Below are 24,896 nucleotides of genomic sequence, written 5' to 3'. Positions count from 1 at the left end.
ACCCCAGTCAAGCTTGCAAAAATCTATCATTTGCCCGATAATAAATGTTGGAAATGTAAAGAGACTGAAGGTACATTCTTTCACCTTTGGTGGACATGCCCAAGGATTAAGGCTTTCTGGGAGATGATCTATAATGAAATGAAAAGGGTATTTAAATATACCTTTCTGAAGAAACCAGAAGCCTTTCTCCTGGGCATGGTCAGCCAAATGGTGCCATAGAAGGACAGAACTTTCTTTATGTATGCCACAACAGCAGCAAGAATACTTATTGCAAAGTATTGGAAGAATGGCAGATGAAGGTGATGGACTACATGGAATTGGCGGAAATGACTGGCAGAATCCGAGACCAGGGAGAAGAGTCGTGGAAGAAGATTGGAAGAGATTTAAAGATTATTTACAGAAATACTGCAAAATTAATGAATGTTAGAATGATGTCAGAATGAAGTTAAGTGGTTTAAGCAGCAATGTTATAAAGGTGTATGTAAAAATGGATTATTAACAGGTGAGAATCCAAAGTTATAATATATTAAGTTAAAGGATTAAGATAAAAACAAAGAGGGAAAGAAATTGCTGAATTAACTAACTGAATTGGAATACAAAAAAGGGTGGTGTGAGGTGGTCAGGGAAGCAAGGAAATGAATGTAAGGTGGAAAGATTGATGTATTTCTTTAAGTGTTTTTTATCTTTTTTGTATTTTGTATTTTTCTTTTATTCTTATTTCTGTCTTTTTTTCTTTACTTTTTATTTATGTAATTTTTTTCTTTGAAACCTTAATAAATATCATTTTTAAAAAAAGAAAGAAAGATGGGTAGTATTTCATGGATGGCTAATTAGTCAAAACGCATCTAAAGCTGGGCTGGAGGCAGTGTTAGAAACTCAGATATATAATCTAGGTGCCAAATGGTTCCTTAAAACAAGGTTACAGTTGCCAAAACAGAATGTCTAGTTGCTATTTGAGGGCAAAATGGCTCTAAAGTCTTATTTTTCAAATGATGGACTGTGATTGGTTCTCAGTTACACATCTGGCTAGTTTAGATGACTGCCTTGACTGCCTAGGTTAAGCGTTTTGAGAACTTAAAGAAGAAGAGTCACTTGATCCAGGGACAGTCCACATATCTATTGGCCTGTTCCAACATCTTTTTCCTAATGGTGATTGCTCCTGCTCAGGTTGCATAGAAAACAGCATTTTGGTTCCAGAAATTCATTCCGATAAAATATAACTGATAGAATTCTACAGGATGGAATATTAGCATGTGAAAACGGGCCAGATCCAATGATCCTCAGGTGGTGGAGATGTCAGGCGCCATCCTGGCACCCAGGCATCTTCACACGGTCGAAAGCCAGGTGCAAAATGCGCCTAGCGCCTGGCTAATTTCGAACCACTAACTGTAGGGAACCACATTGTGAAAAACAAGAGAGCATTCCTATGCATATTGTGCAAGTTAACAGAGTATGTGCATTGTATGGGAAACATCAAGAGACAGCACAGCTCTTTTGAAAGAGGGTCTGATCCAAGATCACAGGCCAAGGCATCATACTCTAAACCCATTGCCAGATGGGAAGGGAGGACCAGGGGCAGAGGCTGGCATACTAAGGGCATTGCATACTCTAACAAGGCTTGCTGTCAACCCAACCCTTCCTGGCTTTTGGTGGCCTTGCTTATTGCTGCCTGCTCGGTCCCCCTAATAATATATATATATATATATATATATATATATATATATATATATATATATATATATATATATTTGTGCTTGCACAGCCTATCTGGGACTGATAGCAAGCTGTTTCTCTGGTCAGACGGTAATAATTGTTGTTGTTGTTGTTGTTGTTGTTGTTGTTGTTATTATTATTATTATTAATTTATATCCCGCCCTCCCCAGCCAAAGCCGGGCTCACAGCGGCTAACAACAATAAAAGTAACACAGCATTCTAAATCAATTCATTCTAAAATCAATTCAAAATCGAATTAATGGCAACCATTGGGCTATGAGGATTACCAAAGGAGGGGGTCAGACTATGCCTTGGCCAAAGGCCTGGTGGAACAGCTCTGTCTTGCAGGCCCTGCGGAAAGATATCAAGTTCTGCAGGGCCCTAGTCTCTTGTGACAGAGCATTCCACCAGATCAGAGCCACAGCCGAAAAAGCCCTGGCTCTGGTTGAGGCCAGCCTAACCTCTCTGTGGCCTGGGACCTCCAAGATGTTTTTGTTTGAAGACCGTAAGTTCCTCTGTGGGACATACCAGGAGAGGCCGTCCCGTAGGTACAAGGGTCCTAGGCCGTACAGGGCTTTAAAGGTTAAAACCAGCACCTTGAACCTGAGAGCAGTTTCAACCTACTTCCCTTGCTATCCTCCTCAAATACAGAGCCATCACCCCTGGTCTGCATGGACCCCCAAGCGAACGCCAAAGCAATGCAAGACCCGCATCGCCACTCTCTCCAGCTACGCCGGCGTGACCCTTCCACACGTTCACAGCAGCAATGCAAAGGAGGCTAGCATCGCCGCTCCCATATCACAGATGAGAATAACCGAGGTGCAGAGAGAGATGCGACTCATTCTCTGTTCGTGCGGAGCAGAGCAACTGTGCCACATCAATTCCTTTTGCACAGATATTTCAGCTTCTCCAAAAAAGAAAACCTGCCAACGAGATCTTGCCATGCTCAGGATGGTGGGTGGGAGGTGCAAAGGCACTAAGGCGGACGCCAGATTCTGGAATCTGGCAGAGTTGGGAGCTAGAGAGAGATCCAGCCATTAATTACAGCATCAGCTGTTGCAATGTGCAGTTCAGAGGGGGAGAAAAACCTAACTCCCGAGCGCTGAAATAAACAAACAGACAGCGGAGAGGCAGGGGAGATGGAATGCCAGGATGAAGTCATGCTGTAGAGTGGCCAACCCTCCAGCAGAAGCCATTTGCAATGAACGAGCCATCCAGTCACACGGCGAGGGAAAAGGCAGCCACCACATCTGAGCCACTTGCCTTGTGACATCAGTCCTTTCCAAGAGCCAGGGACAGCGCAGGTAGACTTGCCACACACTTACAAATGGCAACAATGCCAAAACGTTTTAGGAAAGTGCTGCTGTGACTTGGTGGCAGGACACCTGCTTTGCATGCAGAAGGCTGTAGGCTCAATTCCTGGGAGCGCCTCCACCAGCTAGACTGGAAATGGCCCCTGTGCCTGAAACCCACTGCCAATCACAGTAGACAACCCTGTATTGGGTGGGTCTGTCGTGTGACCCAATTTAACACACCTTCCCTGTTCCTCTTTAAATCAGCTCTTTGTTCAGAAACATGTGGACTAGAATCTTGGTTTATTTTTAAAAGGAAAGACCATTACTCATCTTTAGTATTCAAAACACCCTTGGTTCCAGCCCTGGCATTTCCAGGTATGTCTGGGAAAGGCTCCCTTGCCTGGAACTCTGGAAAAGGAGCAACACTGAGATGGCAAGACCAGGGCTCAGAATTGATCCAAAGCAGCTTGGTATATTCTTACGAGGCTGCAACATTGCTCTCACCAAGAGCAACTTCTTGACTTCTTCACGCAGCACGTAGTTAAACTATGGAACTCCTTCCCACCGGATCCAGTGATGGCCACCAACTTGTCCAGCTTTAAAAGAGCGTTAGACAAAACTGAATGGAGCAAACGCTTGTTTTTTTCTGCTCTGGAGGGTAGGACTCGAACCCATGGCTTCAAGTTACAAGAAAGGAGATTCCGACTCAATATCAGGAAGAACTTTCTGTCAGTCAGAGCTGCTCAGCTGCAGAAAGTTCTCCCTTGGGAGATTGTGGACTCTCCTTGCTTGGAAGTTTTTAATTATTTTTTTTATATAAGATATTTATTAAGATTTTTTAAAGTATAACAACAACAACAAATATCAACAAAAAAATAACAAAAATACAAAATAAAAATAGTTAAAAAAAACACACACAGATTTTCCATTACTTATTTTCCTTTAGCTTGTTTCGCGGACCTCCTCATACCTCCCTTTTTTGTATTCCACTTCCATCTGTTGAATCAGCAAATCCTTACCCTCTTTAATTATCCTAATCTTAATCTTAAAAATAATAGCATTAAATTTTTACCTATTTATAACCCTTTTTTCATATTCCCTTAAAGCATTACAGCTGGAAACCACTTAATTTCTATCCAACATCATTCTAACATTCATTAATTTTACAATATTTCTGTAAGTAATCTTTAAATTTCTTCCAATCTTCTTCCACCAACTCTTCTCCCTGGTCTCGGATTCTGCCAGTCATTTCTGCTAGTTCCATATAGTCCATCAGCTTCATCTGCCATTCTTCCAACGTGGGTAAATCTTGTGTCTTCCAATACTTTGCAATGAGTATTCTTACTGCTGTTGTAGCATACATAAAAAAAGTTCTGTCCTTCTTTGGCACCAGTTGGCCGACAATGCCCAGGAGAAAGGCCTCTGGTTTCTTCAAGAAGGTATATTTAAATACCTTTTTCAGTTCATTATATATCATTTCCCAGAAAGCCTTTATCCTTGGGCACGTCCACCAAAGGTGAAAGAATGTACCTTCAGTTTCTTTACATTTCCAACATTTGTTATCGGGCAAATGATAGATTTCTTGCTTGGAAGTTTTTAAGCAGAGGTTGGATGGCCATCTGCCGTGGATGCTTCAGTTGAGATTCCTGCATTGCAGGGGGTTGGACTAGATGACCGCTGGAAGTCTGTTCCAGCTCTAGAATCCTGTGACTCTTATGACCAAGCACTGCCTCCTGTTTGACTGGCACACACACAGAGATGTAGCCCACCCCTGTTCGGGAACCTTATTCCGGCACCGAGATCAGTCCCTATGACATGTCCTAGTAAAAAATGGCAGGGCTTCCGTGCATGTGCAGAATGCATTCCCCCTTGCTGCTGAAAAACTCCTCCTCCCAAGGTGTTGCAAACTAAAGAATCAGGCCCCTGGCTCAGATGGCCTGGATTTGACGCAGGTCCGAACCCCCATTTAGAAATGGAGCACTCAGACCTTTGCCTGAGCTCTGGAGCCCCCAAACCTATTGCGCCTCCCCTCTGTGCCTTCCAACCAGTGGCCTGAAAGCGAGCTGAGCCCTTGGAGAGGCACATGATGGGTTGTTGGAGACAGGGGACTTGAAAATCGTGGCCCAAGGCAGAGCAAACCCAGACATGGAGGGACACGCACGCACACAGAGGAAGACACAGTTCTCTTTCACATGAGCCATCTCTCCCGCATCCACAGCCATCGGCTCGAACAAACGCCACGCCGCCCCCTCCCTGAGTCTCCCACTCCTGCCCACGTCGTAGACATGAGTCACTGGGGACTCTTGCCATTCCCAGGCCAAACAATGCAGCCAAATATAGGCTGTACGTGCTTTGATGCCCGTGGCGTGTGCTTGCCCGCATGCAATGGACACACACACACGTGTAGCAAAGCCCTTTACCTGCCTGATACGAGAGGCATATACTGCTCCCAGCCTGACCTGTATGGAAACGGCTCTCTTTGGAGAACCGTGGCAGCAGAAAGTATCCAGTCCTGACCTTTGCTGAAGGGGTGTGGGGTGAACAGGGCCAGCAGCATCCCCCCCCCCCAGGTAGGGCTGGGGTGAAAACCCCTCCCCAAACCCCAGAAAGACACTGCAGATTGCTGCTGACGATGCAAAGCTATCGGTACAACTTCCAGCTTTCTAATAAAATCAGCCCTTTGTGCGGAACCTTGAGGACTAGATCCTTGTTTTAACTTTAACGGGCTGCTTAGAATGGGAGGAAAGGAAGCTGCCTCCTATTGGTCCACCAAGCTCAATATTGTCGGCACTGACTGGCAGCAACGACTCGACAGGGTTTCATGCACAGGAGGCCTGCACGGAGATGCTGTCATTGGGGATAACCCACCTCAAAATGCACAGCACCACAGGTTCCCTTGGTGCACTAGGGAGTCTCACCCATGCAGCCAATGCAATGAACGATGTTGAGAATGAATTGATTGTGCTGCCCAGTCACGACACTAAGAATCAGCTGCGAGAGACCTACTGGTACAGCTGGCCCTGCTTGTCCTCTCTGCCACCTCGGCCTGCACAGGCTCACGAGACCCGGGGCGACAGCAGCTACCACCAGAAACCACACGTGGCTTCGATGAGCCAGCAAGAATCCCACATGCCACTCCCGCCGCTTCCGCAACCCAACAGCCTCCTTCCAGAGCCACCAGAAGCTGGAAGAGCTGCAGCAGCTGGAAGAGCTAAAGGGAAGGATGGCACAGTGGTTAGAGTGCCAGACAAGGACCTGGGAGAGAGCAGGATTCAAGTCCTCCACTATCACAAAGATCACTGGGTGTGTGACCTTGGGCCAGTCGCCGCCTCTCTCGGCCTAACCTCCCTCGCAGGGTTGTTGTGTAGATTTAAACAAGGAGTTAGAGGACAGCGTACGCCACCTTAGAGGAAAAGGTGGGGTAGAAATATGATACATTTCTTTAAAAAACTAGCAAGAGGATCCTTTGCAGAACGAGCAGAATAGAGAGGTTGTCCCTAACCATGTAAGATTGTCACCTAGAGACCACTGAACTAAAGTCCTTCTGCTTCTGTTGACATTTGACCCATTATCACCCCAACACAGGAAGCTACAGAGTCAGGCCACTGGGTCCTCCTAATACTGCTTACACTGACTGGCAGCATCTCTCTGGGTTTCCAGGAGGGAGTTTCTCCCCTACCTGGGATTGAAACTGTATGCAAGACAGGTGCGTCCACCCCAAAACAATATTCTTCTCTGGTCACAGACCCCATTTGGTCCACCGGCTGCCCGCCCCCCACAAATGGGAGGTCACACTGGGGGGGGACTTTCCTGTCCAAGAAGGAGCCCTGAGCATCGACCCCCCACTGCAAGCAAAAGACGTATGGAAAAGTAAGGCAGGTTGGCCCGCAAATCAAGGTCAGGCGAAGTCGCCCCCCCCCGGACCCCCATAGGGGATGGAGAAGTGCTTGCCATCCTGCCAGCTTCTCACTACCCCCCCCCCAACGCATCCCTCCCAGCTCTCTCCATCCTTCCCTGCAGCAAGGAGACTGCAGCTTAGAAGGAGCTGGGCTGGAGGGGGGAGCTTTCGTTCTTAAGGCCTCCCCTCAGCCTTAACGAGATTTGACAGACTTTGAGGACCACTTGAAGGTGGGGGGGGGGAGAGAGGGGGGAACGAGGAAGGATGGGGCGGGGGGGGGCATAGAATAGAAACATTCTCTCCAAGCAACCCCTCCATTGTCACAGCCAGCCATTTGATTCATTTGGCGCATTTCCAGCTTCGGAAAGACCTTTTTGCACGCAAGACATTGTCTTAAGCTGGTTTTCGGCAATTTTGTAAATGGGAAAACGGCCAAGAGCTCATCGCTAGCAGGGGCGGGGGGTGCGAGGCCCTGGGTGGCACCCGGCGCCTGCCCTACTCAGAGTAGACCTATTGGAGTGAATGAGCCACGACTCGCTCAGGTCCACTCGGAGGGGGATGCAACCCTTTGCCAGCCCTGGTCTCGAGGACGGAGACACCCCCCCCTCTCTTCCCAACCGCGGCGCTTGGCACAAGCTCAGGAACCCTCTCGCCCAACTCCCCCTCCGACCCCATCCTGGAACCATGAGCCCCGTGATGCAGAGTGGATCCCTCCCCTGCTCAAAGGCAGCGGGGAAGTGGGGGGGGGAGGCCGGCGGGCCTGTCTCCTTGACCGGACCCGCTCAGCGCGCGTTCCGACGTGACGCTGGCAAAGGCCAGGAGAGGCGTGCAGGGAAACATCCCAGATGAGAGAGGGAGGGGCGCCCCATGCAAGTCCCCGCTTGCCCTAGAAAACACGAGACTGCGGGACGCGCTCGCCACTGCACGTGTGAACGCTGACAGCCACGGAGCTAGCTAGACCCGGGTAAGGGGTGTCTCCCGTTCGTCCGCAAGGTCGCCTCCCGGCCCACCTGTGCGCAGCGAGACAGGCGCCCAAGCCGCCGCCTCGACCGCAGGACCCAGGCGTCCGAGCCTCCCCCGCGCTCCGAGATGCGCTTACCGGAGCGGCGCCTCTCCGCCTCCCTGCTGCTCGCCTCCGCCGCACTGGCGAGCCGAGTGAGCGCCGGGCGAGGCGAGGCGAGGCGTCACGTGGCCCACCAGCCCGTGCGCCGCTCCCATTGGCCGCCCGCGGAAGGAGGGCGGCGCGGCGCGGCGGGGAGGCAAATCCCGAGATCGCGGGCGGCAATCAGGAGATGCGCGCACTCTCGAGCAACAGCAGCAGAAGCGCACGTTTGTTGCATTGGATGGCACTGATTTTTTGTTGTCATTTAGTCGTGTCCGACTCTTCGTGACCCCCTGGACCAGAGCACGCCAGGCACCTCTGTCCTCCACTGCCTCCTGCAGTTTGGTCAAACTCATGCTGGTAGCTTCGAGAACACCATCCAACCATCTCATTCTCTGTCGTCCCCTTCTCCTTGTGCCCTCCATCTTTCCCAACATCAGGGTCTTTTCCAGGGAGTCTTCTCTTCTCATGAGGTGGCCAAAGTCTTGGAGCCTCAGCTTCAGGATCTGTCCTTCCAGTGAGCACTCAGGGCTCATTTCCTTCAGAATGGAGAGGTTTGATCTTCTTGCAGTCCATGGGACTCTCAAGAGTCTCCTCCAGCACCAGAATTCAAAAGCATCCATTCTTCGGCGATCAGCCTTCTTTATGGTCCAGCTCTCACTTCCATACATCACTACTGGGAAATCCATAGCTTTAACTACACTGACCTTTGTCGGCAAGGAGATGTCTCTACTTTTTAAGATGCTGTCTAGGTTTGTCATTGCTTTTCTCCCAAGAAGCAGGCATCTTTTAATTTCGTGACTGCCGTGATACCTCACCTTTTTTTTCTCCAATGAACTCAACGTGGAGTAGATGGTTCTCCCCTCCCCACATCATTTAATCTCCACAGCAGCCCTGCGATGTAAGCTAGGCAGCAGGGCTGCCAACGTGAATAAAATATTGAGGGGGGGTGACCCCTGCCTTGCACAATCGTTCACATGATGAGGCACATGGACACCATTTGAATAACAACGCCCATCAAGTTTGGGGAACCTGGTCCCCTCAAATATTTTATTTGGGACCTGAGCTCAGTTCTGCCTAGTGCCTAAACCATGGGTAGGCAAACTAAGGCCTGGGGGCCAGATGTGGCCCAATCGCCTTCTAAATCCAGCCTGCAGACAGTCCGGGGAATCAGCGTGTTTTTACATGAGTAGAATGTGTCCTTTTATTTAAAATGCATCTCTGGGTTATTTGTGGGGCATAGGAATCCGTTCTTTCTTTCTTTTCTCAAAATATAGTCTGGCCCCCCACGAGGTCTGAGGGACAGTGGACCGGCCCCCTGCTGAAAAAGTTTGCTGACCCCTGAAATACAGCAACCTGAGGCAAGAAACAAGAAGGGACACTTGGCCCCAAGCACTCTACTATTCAAAAGAGGGTATTTTACTTACAATACCCTTCTCAATGTGCCCAATTTGAATCAATCCATTTTCATCTAGCATGCAAACGCTCTAAACTTTCTCATTTAAACATTCGACAAGTTTTGTACAATCTTGCTTGTTCGCCATAACCAAATTTATACTAGCAACACATACAAGCAGAAAAGCTGTTTATCCATTTTGTTGTTTTTCCCCATCATGAGACATCGGTTGAATTGGACCACATGAATAAGTTGCCCAGGCTCTGAACTTTTCTGGCTTTCCTTGGGGATAGAAAGGGGTGCCAAAAGTAGCAAGGGACAGAAGGAAGGGTGGGGCTCTGACTCGCTACATCCTCATGACCAGCCTCCCCTGAATTTTATAATTTTGCTTCCACCTCTGGAAAACCTGGAGCTCCTTTAGATAGGCCTTTGCCCAGATTTCCTTCCCCTTCATCTCATGTCAGGTTTATAATGGGGACAAAGTCTAGCTTGCCTTACAATCATAATGAACCCCATTAAGCTTTTTATACAGGCACCATCTGGGCTATCGATTCCTGCTCGGGTTGTGTTTCCACAGTTCCACCCACGCGCCTGCAGAATCTGCCAGTTGAGCTGGGAAGACTTCTCTGCCAAGCTAAGCAGTTGGCTCCTTACCTCACTTGCCCTGACCTAGCCACTGTGATCCACGCGACGGTTACCTCTAGACTGGATTATTGTAACTCGCTCTACGTGGGGCTGCCCTTGAGACTGACCCAGAAACTCCAGCAGGTGCAGAATGCCGCGGCAAGACTCCTTACAGGGTCCTTGCTGCAAGATCACATTCATCCGGTGCTATACCAGCTGCACTGGTTCCCAGTGGAGTACAGGATCAGGTTTAAGGTGCTGGTTTTAACCTTTAAAGCCCTGTACGGCCTAGGACCCTCGTACCTACGGGACCGCCTCTCCTGGTATGTCCCACAGAGGACCTTACAGTCTTCAAATAAAAACATCTTGGAGGTCCTGGGCCAGAGAGAGGTTAGGCTGGCCTCAACCAGAGCCAGGGCTTTTTCAGCTGTGGCCCCGATCTGGTGGAACGCTCTGTCACAAGAGACTAGGGCCTTGCGGGAATTGACATCTTTCCGCAGGGCCTGCAAGACAGAGCTGTTCCACCAGGCCTTTGGCCAAGGCACAGTCTGACCCCCTCCTTCTGTAATCCTTATAGAACTCTAGCTCAATGGTTGCCGTTAATTTGATTCTGGTTTGATTTTTAAATGAATTGATTTTAGAATGCTGTGATACTTCGGCTTCAGCTGGGGAGGGCAGGATATAAATAAATTTATAATAATAATAATAATAATAATAATAATAATAATAATAATAATAATTATTATTATTATTATTATTAATCTCGACATCTTGGAGGGTTGCCAGAGGTCAGCATTGATGACACCAATCTACGTGGACCCAGAGTCATATTGAGACTCCTTGGGGCAATTCCTGTCCACCTCTCTTCACATAAGCAGTAATCAAATAACCACAGGTGTGTGTAGGCATTTATCCTAGAATCCTAAAATTGGAGGGGACCCCAAGGGTCATCCAGTCTAACCCCCTGCAATGCTGATTCCTAGATACCCGAGAGGTCTCTGCATATCTACTTTCTCTCCTCTAGATCTGAGAATTGCTGTGGGTGTTTTTTTCTACCAAGGGGAGGAAACCAAAATAAGCAGACTCTGCCTGAAGTGACCCCCTCCTAGCTCTGCCCCCCAACCTTCAGCTGCCCTGCCCAGAGTCCCACAAGCTCTCTGGATAATTTGTGGGGCCTGCCTGGTGTTTTACATGAATAGAATGTGTGCTTTTATTTAAAATGCATCTCTGGGTTATTTGTGGGGTTTAGGAATTAGTTCATTTCCCTCCTCTCCCCCCCCCAAAAAAATATAGTCTGGCCCACCACATGGTCTGAGGGACAGTGGACAGGCTCATGGCTGAAAAAGGTTGCTGACCCCTGTTCTAGTGGTCATCAGCCCTCACTGCTGAGAAATATCCTCATAGCACACATTAATGGGTCTTAAGCTCTGCCTGACTGCCAGGAGCTGTCCAGCATTTCAGGAGCTTGCTCTCTCCTTCCCGATTTTCCTTGGAGGTCCTAGGTATTGAACCTGGAAATTTTTCAGGTCCACCACTGAGCTGTTTGTCCCGTTTCTTTCTTTAAAACAAACAAACAAACAAACAAACAAACAAACAAACTTTTCAGGTTTATGCATTTCAATAATTTTACAGTATTTTAACATTTCAAAACTTGACTTCCTTCCCCCTCCTTCTGCGATTCCTTAACCTTATTTTTTAATATCTTCTGCATATCCAAATTAACTTAATTTGCTCATTTATTCATCTTCTTTAAATATATACTCTTATGAAACAGCAGGTTAATACAATAATCCTGCCAATGTTCTTATCGGTTTACAATTTGTCTGTAAATATTCAATAAGCCATTTCCATTCTTTTATAAAAAGGTTGTTATCTTGATTTCTTATTTTTTTTCCTGGTAATTTTTGCCATTTCTGCATACTCCATAAGTTTTTGTGTCCATTCTTCCTTTGCTGGGACTTCTGCTTGTTTTCCATTTTGAGGCAAGTAACATTCTTGCCGCTGTAGTAGCATACATGGATAAGTTTCTGTACAGTTTGGGTAGTTCTGTCCCTATAATTCCCAAAAGAAAAGCTTCTGGTATGTTTTTTTTTTTAAACAAAGTTATTTTAAACATCCTTTTCATTTCATTGTATATCATTTCCCAGTAAGCTTTAACCTTACTACACAATGGCTAATTTTATTATTATTAATTATTATTATTATTATTATACACACACACACACACACACCCCACCCATCTGGCTGGGTTTCCCCAGCCACTCTGGGCGGCTCCCAGCAAAATATTAAAAACACAATAAAAAATCAAACATTAAAAACTTCCCTAAACAGAGCTGCCTTCAGATGTCTTCTAAAAGTAAGATACAGTGGTATCTTGGGTTAAGTACTTAATTCGTTCTGGTGGTTCGTTCTTAACCTGAAACTGTTCTTAACCTGAAGCACCACTTTAGCTAATGGGGCCTCCCGCTGCTGCCGCACCGCCAGAGCACAATTTCTGTTCTCATCCTGAAGTTCTTAACCCGAGGTAGTATTTCTGGGTTAGTGGAGTCTGTAACCTGAAGCGTATGCAACCTGAAGTGTATGTAACCCGAGGTACCACTGTAGTTGTTTATTTCCTTGACATCTGATGGGAGGGTGTTCCACAGGGCAGGTGCCACTACCGAGAAGACCCTCTGCCTGCTTCCCTGTAGCCTCGCTTCTCGCAGGGAGGGAACCACCAGAAAGCCCTCAGAGCTGGACCTCCGTGTCCAGGCTGAATGGTGGGGTAGAGACGCTCCTTCAGGTATACGGGGCTGAGGCCGTTTAGGGCTTTCAAGGTCAGCACCAACACTTTGAATTGTGCTTGGAAATGTACTGGGAGCCAATGTAGGTCTTTCAGGACCTCAAGTGACAGCCAAGGATCCAGGACCCCCAAGCTGTGTATTTGCTCCTTGAGAGGAAGTATAACACTATCAAGAGCAGGCAGCCTCCCAGCCATTTGGTCTAGATGGGGAGTTGTGCCCAGGTCATGCTTGGGGGTTTCCAATTGGGGAATCTGGCTGGCCACTGTGAGAACAGGAGGTTAGGCTAAGTCAGGGGTCAGCAAACTTTTTCAGCAGGGGGCTGGTCCACTGTCCCTCAGACCTTGTGGGGGCCAGACTATATACTGGGGGGAGAAATGAACGAATTCCTATGCCCCACAAATAACCCAGAGATGCATTTTAAATAAAAGCACACATTCTACTCATGTAAAACCACACTGATTCCCGGACCATCCATGGGCCAGATTGAGAAGGCGATTGGGCCACATCCGGCCCCTGGGTCTTAGGTTGCCTACCCATGGGGCTAAGTGGTCCCCAATTTGACGTGACCCAGTTGCAGCCAGGCACTCCTGTTGCTCTCAAGAGAAGCAGGTGCTCACTTTGCAACGATCCACAGCGACTGCAGCCTCAGATCAAAGGGCTCCTCTTTGAGCAAATGGTCAATTCATCTCATCCTCTCTCCAGCCTGTACCAAAGCCTCGCTGGGGCCAAATATATCCTCCTGCCTCTCTTAAGCTCCCTGGCAGTCTTCTAAAAGATGCCTGGATGGGCCATCAAAACCACACAGAGAGCACTTGGCAGGCTTCAGAAGAAAGAAAAAACAGCTTCAAAGCTTTTCAGGATGGGAATGCGAGGCGCTTTTGAAGGGAAGGGAGACAGTCAGGTGGGAGAGGGGACATGCAAACGAGCGCTGGTTTATTCATGAGATGCAAATCACAGGCAGATCGCTTTCAACTGTTCCCAAGGCAGCTGTGCGGCGTTCCTGCTTCACTCCAAAACATCTGATCTCAATATGCTGGCATCGAAGGGGTGGCAAGCCCCACTCGAAGCAAGGAAGCTGCGGCACTCACAAGCAGAAAAAGCTGCAGGGCCAAATCAACAGGATGAAGGACCTGTTCCCATTTCATCTCCCTCGATGGGTGAACATGTCGCCCCTGCGGCACAAAGCCAGCTGCTCCCCATCTGAACCATCTGCCGGCCAACTTGGGAATGAACCCAGGAAGCTGCTTATAACCAAGGCAAGCCTGTGGCCCATCTAGACCAGTGCTGTCTTCGCTGGCTGGCAGCAACTGTGCACCAGGGTTTTGTGCAGGGGGCATTCCCAGCTCTACCTGAATGTGCTCGTGGGGATTTCACCTGGGACCTTCTGCAAGCAAATTATTTATTCCACTGCATTTTGATCTTAACATTTCCTCCAAGGTGGTGTACATGGCTCACCCCCTCCTCTCCCCCCACAACCACCCTGCAAGATAGGCGAGGCTGAGAGAAGGCAGCAACTGGTCCACGGTCACCCAGCAAGCTTCACGACTGCGTGGGAATTTGAACCCTGCTCTCCCAGGGCCTAGTCTAACATGCTAAGCACTGCACCATTTCAGCAAAAGCAGAGACTTCTGGCCTATTGAGATCACCGGGGAGGGCTGGAAATGGCCCTTGCCAGAAACCCAGGGGAGCTGCTGCCAGCCAGTGTAGGCAGTACAGTGGGCTTGGTTCAGTATAAGGGAATTTCCTGTCTTAAAGGGCAAGCTGCAGCTCAGAACACCTGCTCTGCATCTAGAATGTCCCTGGTTTTTTGTGCAGGTAGGGCTGAGGAAAGATCCCCTTCCGTCTGAAACCCCGGGGAACCACTTGCTGCCCGTCAATAGTACTGTCATTTTTTCAGCTTGGTGCTGGGGACTTTCTTACAGGCAAACACAGACAATGATTCAAATGTTGTTGTTGTTTAGTCGTGTCCAACTCTTCGTGACCCCATGGACCAGAGCACGCCAGGCACTCCTGTCTTCCACTGCCTCCCACAGTTTGGTCAAACTCATGCTGGTAGCTTCGAGAACACTGTCCAACCATCTCGTCCTCTGTCGTCCCCTTCTCCTTGTGCCCTCCATCTTTCCCAACATCAGGGTCTTTTCCAGGGAGTCTTTTCTTCTCATGAGGTGGCCAAAGTATTGGAGCCTCAGCTTCACGATCTGTCCTTCCAGTGAGCACCCAGGGCTGATTTCCTTCAGAATGGATAGGTTTGATCTTCTTGCAGTCCATAGGACTCTCAAGAGTCTCCTTCAGCACCATAATTCAAAAGCATCCATTCTTCGGCGATCAGCCTTCTTTATGGTCCAGCTCTCACTTCCATACATCACTACTGGGAAAACCATAGCTTTAACTATACGGACCTTTGTCGGCAAGGTGATGTCTCTACTTTTTTAAGATGCTGTCTAGATGATTCAAATATCCCCCTTTTGATCTCCAAAATAAAAACCATCCCCTGCAACAACAAAAAAAGACATCAGGCAGGTCATCTGTGGAAGACCTATCGCAGTTGAATTTTACTGCAGGAGAGGAGAGAGGAAAATGCAGAGAGGTACCATCTAGAAAGGGCAAATGTCAGGAGGAAATAATGGCGCCAGAGGCTGGAATCTTTCAGCATCACAGACAACAAAATGGTGCTGGAGGTTATTCCGTTTATTAAAAAGGGACATCATTTTTTTGCATTAATCCGTGCCAAATCCTGGCCACACGACCCCCCAGCTTTGCTGTTGACTTGTGGCTACCGTGGGTAACCGAGAGGGGGGGCAAGTGACCCTCATGCTTGGAAAGGCCTTCATAGTATAAGCTTTTTTGCTTCATCCACACATGGCAGTTTGTAACTCAGGCTGACAAACCATTGAGGCAGGACGACAGGGATGAGAGAAGCTGCTCCCTTCCCCCTTTCAGGCGTGATCTTTGCCTTGGGTATGTATATGTATGTTGCTTCCAACACCCAAAACGTTTTCCAGGAAAGTGCACAAAACACAAACCAGTTACGGTAACTCCAATCGGCAAGGTACAACAGATCCTGGCAGAAGGCAAACTCGCACTCCCAGCAGCATCACAAAACCACCATCAGAGTAAGTTGTGTCATTCTGATTTTTGCTCGAGCATCTCGGCACCACGAGCCACTCTTCATGAATGCAATCCACTACAGTGGTGCCCCGCAAGACGAAAAACATCGCAAGACGAAAAGACTCGCGGAACGAATTCTTTTCGTCTCCCGAGGCACCACTGTACTAGGATGGAGTGATTAAGAGACTTGTCTGCAGGAAAGTCTCCTTGTCACCTACAACCAACAAGCAGAAACGAAATCAGCCTTTTCCTCAATGTTTGAGTACAACTCCCACCAGGCCCAGACATTGTTGGCCTCCATCCATCTCAAGAGACAATGGAGTGGTCCTTTGGGGGTGAAGTCAAACCATTGGGAGAGTTACAGCGGCTGCTGTGGCTGTAGAAACAGACGCAGGAGAGGCCCGTTTTATTGCAGGTGGGGAGAATTTTGCTGCTACAGGTACACCATGGCATTTCTTCTCTCTACGCCCCTCCTAGGAGTCATTCTTCCTCTACGCAGTTGTGGATACACAACCTGACTGCCTGTCTCCAGGCACTGCAGAGATTCTCATACAGATATACAGGGACATATAAGAGGCAGCTGGATCAGGCAAGTGTCCCATCTAGTCCAGCATCACCTTCTCACAGCGTCTGACCAGATACCCCAATGGGGAAAACCCTGTACACAAGACCTGAGCGCAAGAGCCTGCTCCGCTTCTGTGGTGTCCAGCAAGCGGTATTCAGAAGTATCACCAGAGAGGCAGAGCATAGCCATTAAAGTCATCTAGGTTGGTGGCCATCACTGCTTCCTGTGGAAGGGAGTTCAATAGTTTACACTGCATGAACAGTTACTTTCTTTTATCTGTCCTGAATCCTTCAATATTCAGCTCTGCTGGATGTCCATGAATTCTAGATAGATATTTTCTCTATCTACTCTCTCTCTCGGCTGTGCATAATTTTATAAACTTCTATCATGTTGCCTCTTACTCGTCTCTTCTCTAAACTAAAAGGTTCAAAATGTTGAAACCTTTCCTCACGGGGGTGTCGCTCCCATCCCTTGACCATTTCGGGTGCGCTTTTCTGAACAATATACTATTTCAAAAAGCTAGCCTGCAGTGACTTGGAGAAGGCAGCTCACACTTAACTCACTACTAGGCTTTGTGATTTTTATTCCAATGTTAACAAAACCAAAACTTCAGTGTGCTAAATTCTGTCAGCGAGCAATGCCTGAGGCTACCTCATAAATTCGTGTGTGTGAGAGAGAGGGGGAATAAATGCATTTCATGACAATGGGGAGAAAACAAGCAGGGAAGTTGTAGCTTCAATGCCTTAAGCTTCACCAGTGTGTCTTCACGTGAGATACGAGTCAAGCCAGCATAAGGGTTGATGACAATCAACAGTGTGTGTGTGTGTGTAGCTCTTAAACCTCAATTTTAAAAGAAAAACAGAAATAAGTTGTCATGACTGGTTGATAAGGAATCTATAAAAGTGCAGGGGGGAAAGAAAATACCTGAGCAGGCAAGTGAAAAAAACACACACGCTTTATATGCAATACAGTACAAATAAGGTAAGACTGACCATGTGGACACACTTTTAATAAGGCTCTGAAAACTAGTCCAAAAACATTTTGCAAGTGTGGACGAAGAAGAGGGTCCCAAGCTTGAGGAGTGAGGCTTCAGCCCATTTCCCCTGCTGAGCTGCGACCGGCAGAAATGGTGGCTTGGTACAATTTAGGCATCACTCGTGTGTCAGTCTCCATCTTTCTCTCTCTCTCACACACACACACACTCAGTATGCACACATATATACAAGCACAGCATGGTCGATCAGTCTTCCTTGTGAATTAAGACACACTCTGCCCCGCCCCGCCCCCCATCAAGGAAATATTACGAAACCCGGAAAGGGGGGGGTGGGTAGGTGGTGGGGGAAGTAAATGGAAAATAAAAATATCAGAACTCCCAGGGGCTAGATGTCCATGCATCGCTGCTTTCCATCTAGAACAATTAAGACCACTTCTGGGCCTGGCTCCTGAAAGGAAGGAGGAGATGGAGATGGAGAGAAAGGCAGCCTGCTCTATAAAGCACTCACAACGGCAGACTGAATTATTACTGTTAACTCTTTACCTTGGGAAAGAGTAAGATTGTTCAGCGCCACGTTTTGCCTCTTTAAAAAGAAAGACCCAGGGCTGTTCACTGGATCCAAGGCCAGCACGAAGGTAGACCCAGAACGAACCTCAACGCCCCCCCACTCCCATAGCCCCAGCTGGAAAACCCCGCCAATTTCGCAGGCTCCCTCTCCTGCCTTCCCCGGAACAGCAAATTGAGATAGTATAGTAGGACTACCAAATTTACAGCTCTCTGTTACAAAAGGGAAAATAAACTTGTCACACCCTTTTGAAATGCTAACGCTCCCCCCCCCCCCGACCGTTGTGCAGGACCATCATCATTTTTCAAAGCTCTTTTGGATATGTGTCAGAAGGTCTAAGGAAGCGTTTGTGCATTGCTCCCCACCCCAAAGAAAAAGGCAGGCAAGTGTGTGTGGGAGACTCTGCCTCCAGCTGCACCAAAGTCTCACTTGGGCTCCTGGGTCAATCTGGCAGGGCTGAAAACTAGGGCTTCCCTCCACCAGAGAAAGTGGTCCAAAATAAATCAAGTTATTCCCGAGAATAATTCACTATGATTAATTATCAGGGGCCCATCTTAATATGTTGGAAGTGAAGGCTTAAACAAGAGCAAAACAAAACAAAACAAAACAAAACAGGAGGGCATTGTTTTTTGATAACAGGCTGAATAAGTGCCTCTCTCCCCATACCCACCCCAAACCTCAGGCTTTTAGAAAGGGATTTTGCAGGCTGTTCAATCCTGGGGGGGCATATCTACGAAGTGCCAGAGGAAGCCAAGGGCTACTGGAAACAGAAAATCCTGCAAGTTCTCGAAAGACCTCTGCCAGGGAGCCGAACACCTGCCTCACTGAAAGAGCAGATCCAGAAATGAAGGTCGCAGGAGGGGAGGTGGGGGAGATCTGATGCTGCAACAAGCCGACCCTTCTTCCTCTGCAGGGGGAAAACGGAGAGGTGCAGCCTTGAAACCGCTCAACACTCCACCTCTGTTGTACTAGGCCAGAAGCTCTCCTCCGAAGAACAGCTCTTTCTCTCTCTCTCTCTCTCTCCTGCAGCGCAAGTGTGTGAGGGGGCCAAGGCCCTTCAGAATGGAGTCCCACCTCCAGGAAGGGGGCTGGGCGGCTGGCTGGTCTTTTTGAAGTCCACCTTTCTTGGAATGCCCAGCCAGAGCCCAAACTCATCTCCCTACACCCCAGTTACTTCTGCTGCTGGCACAGTTGTCGAAAAACATTAGTGTCCAAGGAGACCGGTACCTGGAGAGTAAATGGAAGGGGAAGGGGGGAATTTGGAAAGGCGGGGGGAGAAAGCTTAGAAGAGAGCAAAACACGGTGGAAGGTATAAATAAGGCTGGAGGGAAAAGATAACAAAGCCTACCTTTAAATCCCTCTTCGGGCATGCAGACTGCAAAGGAAAGCAAACAGGTCAAGGCACATTCTGAGGTGTGGAGGTTAGTCATAGTACAGAGTTAGACCCCTGGGCCTTCTAGTTCAATATTGCGTACAGTGGCTCTCCAGGTTTTCAGGCAGGGAGACTCTCCCAGTCCCAACTGGAGATGCTGACTGAATGCGGGGTACTTCGACATGCCAAGCAGATGCTCTACCGAGCTACAGCTCCCCACAAGTTTCAATAACGCCTTCTTGGCAGCTTTCCCTGGCACTTGGGGGGGGGGGGACGACGACGACCAAGGTCTCGTTCCCACCCCTTGACAACTGGGTGAGTCAGTCTCAGACTGGACCCTTTGCTCCAGTTACCACCTCCTGCCTCCCGACTCCAATAGGTAAAAATGACTGGACGGGAAGCAGCAGGGATTATTCCAGAGGAGCGTGTGTGTGTGTGCAAACTTCTCCTTACCTTGCATTACATCATCTATTGCTGCATAGTCCACAATTGGTTCATCTGCCTGTCGGAAGAAGGGAAAAAGGGAGACGTGAGAAGAGGAGCCCTGTTAAGCCAATTTGGCTGATGTGCTTTCAAAAGAGAGACAAGGACTCCTGCTCCATGTCACCAGACGACATTTCCAGGCCAAGCACTCCAGATCCAGAATAAAAACAAAGAAACAAGGCGGTTCCGTCCCCTTTTGGGAACCTGGCCTGAACTGTTCACAGCTGTGGCAACGAGGGCTTTAGGTGGCTTATCCCTACTGACTTTTTATAAAGGTGTCTGCAAAAGCTTCAGCCAGGAAAGGGGCTGGTCCACTTAATTATCTCTGTCAACAGGAATTGCAGCAGTGGACCACTAGCCAGCCACCTTTTCCTCCCAGAAGTGAAAACCAGCACTTACTTCCAGCGGCTCTTCTTCAACCATTGTTTTTTGCCTTGAAGTTAAAGGAGATCAAGGCAGCCCAAAGATCCAAATGAGTTACAGACCGGGGCGGGCAGAGGGGATGACAAGTTAAGGTAGTGTGTTCTTGGCTTCCTTTTTGCAGGGGAAGGGGGGGAATCTGAACCCAGGCCAAAATAAGGCTTCAGGTGGGCACTATGACCAGTCAGGAACAGATGGATGGATGGATGAATGAATGAATGTAGGAAGGGGTAACTGGTGACCCCCAAAGTGTTGTTGGTCTACAAATCCCATCAGCCCCTGCTCAGCCAACATGAAAGCATACAAACAGCCCTGCTGGATCAAGCCAATAGCCCATTTTGCCCAGTCTCCTGTTCTCACAATGGCTGACTAGATGCCCCAATGGGAAACATACAAGCGGGACCCGAGTGCAACAGAAACGCTCTCCTCCTGTGATTCCCAGTAACTAATATTCTGGAGCACTGTTGCCTCCAGCAGTTGAGACAGAGCATTGCTATTGTGGATAGTAGCCATTGATATGGTCCCTGCCCCTGAACTTCCTGCTGAAAAGTAGGTAGGCTGGAAGTTTTTGGCACAGAAAGAGCCAGGTTGCATTGCAGCACACAACCACTGACCTTGCTACAAATATCTTGGTGGAAGGAGAGCCACACCTACCGGCAAGGAACTCTCCCGGCTTACCTTTAATAAAACAACGGACTCCGGAGTGACTCCGAGGCTGCCAAGCGTCGCCGAGTCGTCGGTGAGTATCGCTCCATCGATCGACAGGTTCTGGTCGAAAGGAGCAACGGAGAAGGCGTGCATGATCTGTGTGCCAAAATGAGGGGCAGGAGGCGCAACCGTTGCAGGCAGCAAAACAAATACAGATGGCTTTTAAGAAACACAACACCCAAGTGCTTCTCCCCACGGCAAAAACTTGAGGCGTGTTGCTTCCTCCGTTTCTCTTGCCCCGATCTGTCACCTCCGCTTTGTCCCTTTCAGCCCCAACCCACAACCAAAGGGGCACTCCTCTGCTCCCCCCATTATCACTTTAGGTGGTTGGGGGGGGAAGAGAAGGATACAATATCTTAAAATAAGATCATAGGCCTAAAAAGAGTGATCAGAACCCTCAAGGTGAGCATCACCCTTTCTCTTTCCCCACTGGACGGCCATCTGTCAGGGATGCTTTAGCTGCAATCCCTTGGAGATCCACGTCCAACTCTACAATTCTATGCTTCTACAGATTCCCAAGTATAGCTTTGGGGGAGGAAGGAGGCCCGCCCACGCCGACCGCTAGGACTCAGGCAAGCCACCTCCAGGGCTCAGGGCAAAGCCCGCCTCACCTGAATTTTCAGGTCTTTCAACGTCTGGTTCGCCGACACCAGGAGGGCTTTCTCCCCGCGCACCTTCCTGTGCCGCGTGCTTCGGCGGATCCCCTGCTTTTGGTACACTATGTAGTTTGGGTGCGACATTTTCTGCCGTTTCGTGTTGCTGTTGGCCTGGAAGCAGGAAGGCAGCTCATTGGACTCGACTGCCAGAGAGGCAGGTTTGTTTCTTGACTTAGCAAGCAAAATCCCTACTCCCACCCCCCATGTTCTTATCTAAGAGGCTCTAATGAACTGCAATACCAGATCTGGGGAAACTGCGTGCAGCCCTTGAGATTCTGTCTGACTTCCAAGTCCCATGAACCTTCAGCCAGCTGGAATTGGCCACACATTTTTAAGAACGGAAGAGCCCTGCGGCTGGATCCGGCCAAAGCGGACCCAGCTAGTCCAGCCTCCTGTTCTCTGTGTGGCCAACCAGGTGCCCATTATGGGAAGCAGGACCCAAGCACAAAGAGCCCTCTCCCTTCCTCAGGTTTCCAGCATCTGGTCTTCAGAAGCTGCTTCTGACTGTGGAGGCTGGGCAGAGCCAATCCTCTTTTAAAGCCACCCAAGTTGGTGGTCATCCCTGCCTCCCGGGGGAGAGAGTTCTGCAGTTTAAGCACATGCTTTTAATTCTGGCCTCAAATCGGGTGCTTCGACCACTTGCTTTCAGCGGTTCCAGGGTGCAGAGATGAGGAGCGAGTTCACAATCCACAGAGCCAGGAGGAGGAGGAGAAACAAATTATCTTAAAACCAAAAAAAAATGGTGACCAAGGACATACCTGGTTAAAATCTGGATCCTGCTCCCCTTCCAGGCGGGCCTCCTCTCGCTCCTCCTCTGCCTCAGAGCTGCTCATGTTCAGCTCTGGGGCGGCATCCTTCATGACCTGGACATGACATCAGACGCGAGGGGAAAACAAAGGAAAGGAAAACAGCACACCTGTGAGTCGCCTTTAGAAAAAAGGAAAAGGCACCTGAAGTCAGAGGTTGTCGAGAGTTCACCGCAGCCACAGAAGGCTCAAAAACATGAGAGCTGCGTCATAAGGCTGCTGGTAGATGCTGGTCTCTACCTTGAGATTGGGCAAGGAGAAATCTGTGTCTGTATCTGTGTATATGTTTGAGTCTCTCTCTCTCTCTCTCTCTCTCTCTCTCTGTGTGTGTGTGTGTGTGTGTATGTGTGTCTGAGTGAAATAGAGAGGATTTGACTAAGGGACGCAGGTCGTGCTGTGGTCTAAACCACAGAGCCTGGGGCTTCCCGATCAGAAGGTCGGCGGTTTGAATCCCCGCGATGGGGTGAGCTCCCGTTGCTCGGTCCCTGCTCCTGCCAGCCTAGCAGGTCGAAAGCACGTCAATGTGCAAGTAGATAAATAGGTACGACTCCAGCGGGAAGGTAAACGGCGTTTCCGTGCACTGCTCTGGTTCGCCAGAAGCGGCTTAGTCATGCTGGAACGTGTCCAGAGGAGGGCAACCAAAATGGTCAAAGGCCTGGAAACGATGCCTTCTGAGGAACGGCTAAGGGAGCTGGGCATGTTTAGCCTGGAGAAGAGGAGGTTAAGGGGTGATATGATAGCCATGTTCAAATATATAAAAGGATGTCACATAGAGGAGGGAGAAAGGTTGTTTTCTGCTGCTCCAGAGAAGCGGACACGGAGCAATGGATCCAAACTACAAGAAAGAAGATTCCACCTAAACATTAGGAAGAACTTCCTGACAGTAAGAGCTGTTCGACAGTGGAATTTGCTGCCAAGGAGTGTGGTGGAGTCTCCTCCTTTGGAGGTCTTTAAGCAGAGGCTTGACAACCATATGTCAGGAGTGCCCTGATGGCGTTTCCTGCTTGGCAGGGGGTTGGACTCGATGGCCCTTGTGGTCTATTCCAACTCTATGATTCTATGCTGGCCACTTGACCCAGAAGCTGTACGCCGGCTCCCTCGGCCAGTAAAGCAAGATGAGCACCGCAACCCCAGAGTCGCCCACGACTGGATCTAATGGTCAGGGGTACCTTTACCTTTTATGTATTTGACTAGAAAATGTGAAGCCTAATCAGCTTTGGAGACTTGCTTTGAGATAAGATCCAGCAACACCAAAGGCCCACAAGAGCCCCTGATCTTCTAGCAATGGCCTGTTTACCCAAACCGACTGCTTTGCTATTCCTCTCCATTGCTTCCACTGATGCTGTCTTTCAATTCTCTCCCCGCTCCCTAGGTGTCAAAAACACAGGACACAAACGGCACGGAAGCCTAGATCGGATCTTCCCTGCCAAGAGAGACCCTTGCCAAGAAACAGCCCGATTGCAGCCGTTCTGTTACGCTGGCCAAGGTGATGCCGTTTGCCCTTCAACGTGCTCTGTTCCCACAAACAAAGCCCTCTGCCCTTTTGCAACAGCAGCAGCTGCAGAGGAAGAGGATCCTGCATGCAGCCTCTCCAGAAACCTGCCCAACAGGATCTTGTGACCTTCCCACACTAGGACTTAATATTCTGCTGTGATCAGCTGGTTCCCAGCACCTTGGCGGAAACACCAGGACATATGTCAGCAGAGGGGAGAGTCATCATGAATTCCTGAGGTGGGTGGGCATCTTTCAGCAGCTCCCCGAAGTTCCCCCAGGACCATATAAAGCTGGGGAAGGGCTGAGGCTAAGCGTCCCGGGTTCAAACCCTGACAGCATCTCCCATTGCGGTTGGGAAAGACCCTGGAGAGTCATTGCTGCCAGTCAGTGTAGACAATGCTGACCTAGATGACCCCAACGATCTGGCTCAGCGTAAGGTATAAGGAAATTTCCTATTCAAACCAGCCCTTTACTCAGAACCATGAGGACTAGAAACCTGGCTTTATGAGAGGAGTAGCTGCTCTGCATGCAGAAGGCCCCAGAGAAAACTCTTCCCAGGTTCCTATAGCTTGAGACTCCATCTCCAACCAAGGAAGCACACAAGCTTGACAAACACCTTTCGTTTGCTTCCCCCTGCTCAGCTGTTCAGAGATATACTGCCATTGGCCATGGAGGTTCCATTGCAGCTCAACAGTCCCTCCCCAACATTTCACCTAAGAAGTTCCTGAAGTCCTTATGCCGGTGGCCCCGAGAGGATTGTGCTGTAACAGAGAACTCAATGAAGGCTGGGATATCCCAGTTGGTAGAGCATGAGACTCTTAATCTCAGGTTCAGTGGTTCAAGCCCCACATTGGGCAAAAGATTCCTGCCTTGCAGGGGTTTGGACTGGAGGATTATCATGGTCCCTTCCAATT

At 48.9% G+C, this 24,896-nt stretch overlaps 2 protein-coding genes across 6 annotated transcripts in view; both read right to left on the bottom strand.

Moving 5' to 3' along the window:
• Positions 1 to 8,079, bottom strand: part of RAP1GAP (RAP1 GTPase activating protein) — a 108,204-nt gene extending 100,125 nt beyond the window's left edge. The window contains exon 1 of one of the 3 annotated variants that reach the window (XR_014528752.1): positions 8,006 to 8,045. The gene's annotated coding sequence lies outside the window, so the exon portion shown is untranslated. The other 2 variants (XM_083514660.1, XM_083514659.1) reach the window with 2 other exon arrangements.
• A 9,342-nt stretch (positions 8,080 to 17,421) lies between these two features.
• USP48 (ubiquitin specific peptidase 48) overlaps positions 17,422 to 24,896 on the bottom strand; it is a 39,715-nt gene continuing 32,240 nt past the window's right edge. For all 3 annotated transcript variants that reach the window (XR_014528745.1, XM_083514625.1, XM_083514626.1), the window contains exons 22-27: positions 22,441 to 22,545; positions 21,638 to 21,793; positions 20,997 to 21,122; positions 19,869 to 19,917; positions 19,392 to 19,418; positions 17,422 to 19,270 (exon numbers count right to left, since the gene is read on the bottom strand). Coding sequence is in view for 2 of the 3 variants with exons in the window: in XM_083514625.1 (XP_083370751.1) it covers positions 19,248 to 19,270; positions 19,392 to 19,418; positions 19,869 to 19,917; positions 20,997 to 21,122; positions 21,638 to 21,793; positions 22,441 to 22,545 (486 nt within the window). In the remaining variant the exon portion in view is untranslated. The remainder of the gene's footprint in view (positions 19,271 to 19,391; positions 19,419 to 19,868; positions 19,918 to 20,996; positions 21,123 to 21,637; positions 21,794 to 22,440; positions 22,546 to 24,896) is intronic.

The sequence above is a fragment of the Podarcis liolepis genome (assembly GCF_965112155.1).
Source record: "Podarcis liolepis genome assembly, chromosome: 7".
Lineage (NCBI taxonomy): Eukaryota > Metazoa > Chordata > Lepidosauria > Squamata > Lacertidae > Podarcis > Podarcis liolepis.
The sequence above is the reverse complement of the archived record's forward strand: the minus strand, read 5'-3'. Positions and strand labels throughout refer to the sequence as shown.